At 49.7% G+C, this 2742-nt stretch overlaps 1 protein-coding gene across 1 annotated transcript; it reads right to left on the bottom strand.

Moving 5' to 3' along the window:
- Positions 1–261: 261 nt before the first annotated feature.
- MAA_10166 (ubiquitin ligase complex f-box protein) lies at positions 262–2654 on the bottom strand (the record flags this gene model as incomplete). The annotated part of the gene is made up of 7 exons (XM_007828164.2): positions 262–383; positions 438–497; positions 697–1111; positions 1343–1485; positions 1619–1740; positions 1773–2353; positions 2412–2654. The coding sequence occupies 7 exons, from the start codon at positions 2652–2654 to the stop codon at positions 262–264; spliced, it is 1686 nt and encodes a 561-aa protein (XP_007826355.2).
- Between the last annotated feature and the right edge of the window lie 88 nt (positions 2655–2742).

Raw genomic sequence — 2742 nt, 5'->3', positions numbered from 1 at the left:
CGGTTTTCTGCAAAGAAATAACTATGTAATTTTAATACTGTACTTACTTACCCCCTCAAACATAGGCTCGTCCAAGGGCTTGTCGTCTAAATTAAACAACAAACCATTGCTCTTCCACCGGATAGCACACAATTTGTGAGAGTAAAATCTTGTCACCTCACACTTATAGCTACAGACGGAGCCTAGTTATTTTGCAGTAGAACTTTCACATTGAGTGGCACTACCATCATCGCTGCGATGTATCCAGCTTGGGCACTGTCCTCAGTCCAATTCCAACCTTCGCATGGCGGCAACTAGCTGTGGTGAGTTGCAGACGTAGTCTTGAACCTGAGACAGGGTCTTGCCATAGAATATGCCCACGTCCTCTGGCTCCTGCGTAAGTTCTATTGCAGTTATTAAGAATCTGAAATTTCGAAAATGACAAGCCAGCAACTTACCATCCTCGAAGTCACATTCATCTAGCCCTGGAACTCCTCTCAATTCTAGTTTGAAGAGGCCTGGGGCGGATTTTAATAGCCATGCAATACTCTGTTTCCGAATTAGAACTGGATGCAGCAACAGATTCCACCGCGCTGCTACTAATCTGAAGAGTCACTCGATCGCACCCATTAAGGGAGACCCATTGTAGGCTACGTTCACGGTGCTTGGGGAGGTCCTCAAAACTATTGCATCCTGCTAAAGCAAGGATGGATTTACACGTGATGTGGCAATCATCAAGAATTATGGTTCGTAACTCTTGGAGCGCAGCTAAACACGTCACCGATTCGCCAGTCAGTTGCGTAGGACCTCTTAGGTATATTTCGCGGATATCGCTACAATCTTGCGCAAGTTCCTTGATGGCCACGTCAGTGATTTGGCTGCAGCGACTTAGATCGATGGAAAGAAGGTTCCTTCCGAGCTTGCGGATGGCGTGAACGGCATCGTTAGTCAGGTTGCGGCAATTTCCGAGATATAGCAGGCGGAGATTCGGGGCAACTTTGACAATTTTCTGGATGGCGGCGTCGCCAAGGTTTTCACAAGAGTCCAAGTTAAGCCGGGCAAGATATTTACACTCTAGACTGCCAGGCAGCTCCACGAATGCTTCGTCAGTGATACGCTTGCAGTGTGAAAGCTGTAAGTCTTGCAGCCAAGTTCCATTGGAGAGGAGACAATTAACTGGTTTGCTGGTAATTTCGACGCATTCATTGAGTTGCACCTTGTGGAGACTGGGCGACTGCGAAGAAAAGCATTGACAGCGGCTTCCCGGACTTGTGTACATTCGAGCGCAAGTTAGCGAGAGAAGATTGAAGGTGTTAGCTGACGACATTACCGTTATCCTGCGGGCCGCGCCCGGGTACCTTACCATTGTGATGAAGCTGCATTTGCCAAAGAGGCCAATCATGCTCTCGCTGGAGATATTGTTGCAACCTATGAGGGCCAGCCCTTTTAGCGCTTTGCAGGTGTTGGCAATGGCATGCATGGATTGTCTGGTAATGTGATCAATCACTATGACAAATGTATAAATACTCAAGCTGTGGGTTCTTCTCTACCAAAGGCACCAGGCCAGCATCGGTCAGCTCCGGACAAGGCGAGAGGCTCAGGAATTCGAGTCCGGTACATCCGACGAGAGGCAGTATACTTTTATCATTGATCTTAGTAGAGACTGCGTTTAGCGTCAGCTTCCTAATGAAGTCCTGGTATGTGGAAAAAGGGGTCCCGCAGCTAAGGGCCTGGCAGATGGCATCATAGTCTCGTGGGTCTCTGCACTCAATTTGTTTCCACAGCAAACAGACGGTGGTTCCTGCCCATTTCTGGATACGAGCATGCAACGGTACCAATCTGCTCTCTCGTCAAGGTTGGCGAGGATGCTGAAAAGAATTTGGCTTGGTAACATGCTGATCGGCGTCGGCGGCCGGTATTGGCCTTCGACAAATACGTCGTCAGCGACGTGGACGTGGAATGCTTCGAGTCCTTTTAACCAGAGCGCGTGGATTTTTTCGGACTGTCCATAGTGGTAGCGACGGCGGAGAAGAAAAGGGGGGACGTCCTCCCAGAAGCGCTCCACTGTCTTGTGGTCATCATACAAGAATGGTTGGATGAGTCTGGACCATTTTCTCAGTCTGGTTTTTCCGATATGGTTGCGACATGACCTATTGCTGGCCTGTAGCTTGTATTTGCAATGGTCCCAATCACCATTTGCAGGACACGCGAGTAGAACCTTGGCCCACCGGATTCTAAACGCCGCCACCCCGGGAATCAGCCACGGAAAGGGATTCAGGAGTTCATTCCGCAATACAGATCCAATCTGCCGAGTGACGCGCAGCGCGTTGAAGCCGACTCCGGAAGCCCACTGCGATGACGAAGATGCCCCCTTCTATCAGTGCGAGTTAGCCCACAGTCCACATCTACGTGGTTTGATGTCAAGTAAATACCTGTTGAACCGTGCCGAGTAGCTTGCAGCCCAGGTTGTACGAGGCCGCAGCAATAATGTGGACTGGAAATTGTTCAAAAACGTCGTTGACACTGGCTATTATGAGAACGATTTCTACCGTGTGTGCAAGCGTGGTTTCCTCAGTGCCAGAGCCTAGAGGTCTATGCGCGAATGGCATCGGCGTGGGCCAGTGCAAATCATAATCCAAAATGCCGAGCACCTCTCTCTCTGCGTCATTCACCATCTGTTTGAAGGCACACCGCCGTCGTCTCGTCACTTGGGTGGCAAACCAAGACACATTCCGTATACAGTGTCAAACGATAATTCCGCCC

Source organism: Metarhizium robertsii, assembly GCF_000187425.2.
Source record: "Metarhizium robertsii ARSEF 23 chromosome Unknown MAA_Scf_20, whole genome shotgun sequence".
NCBI classification, from domain to species: Eukaryota; Fungi; Ascomycota; class Sordariomycetes; order Hypocreales; family Clavicipitaceae; genus Metarhizium; species Metarhizium robertsii.
The sequence above is the reverse complement of the archived record's forward strand: the minus strand, read 5'-3'. Positions and strand labels throughout refer to the sequence as shown.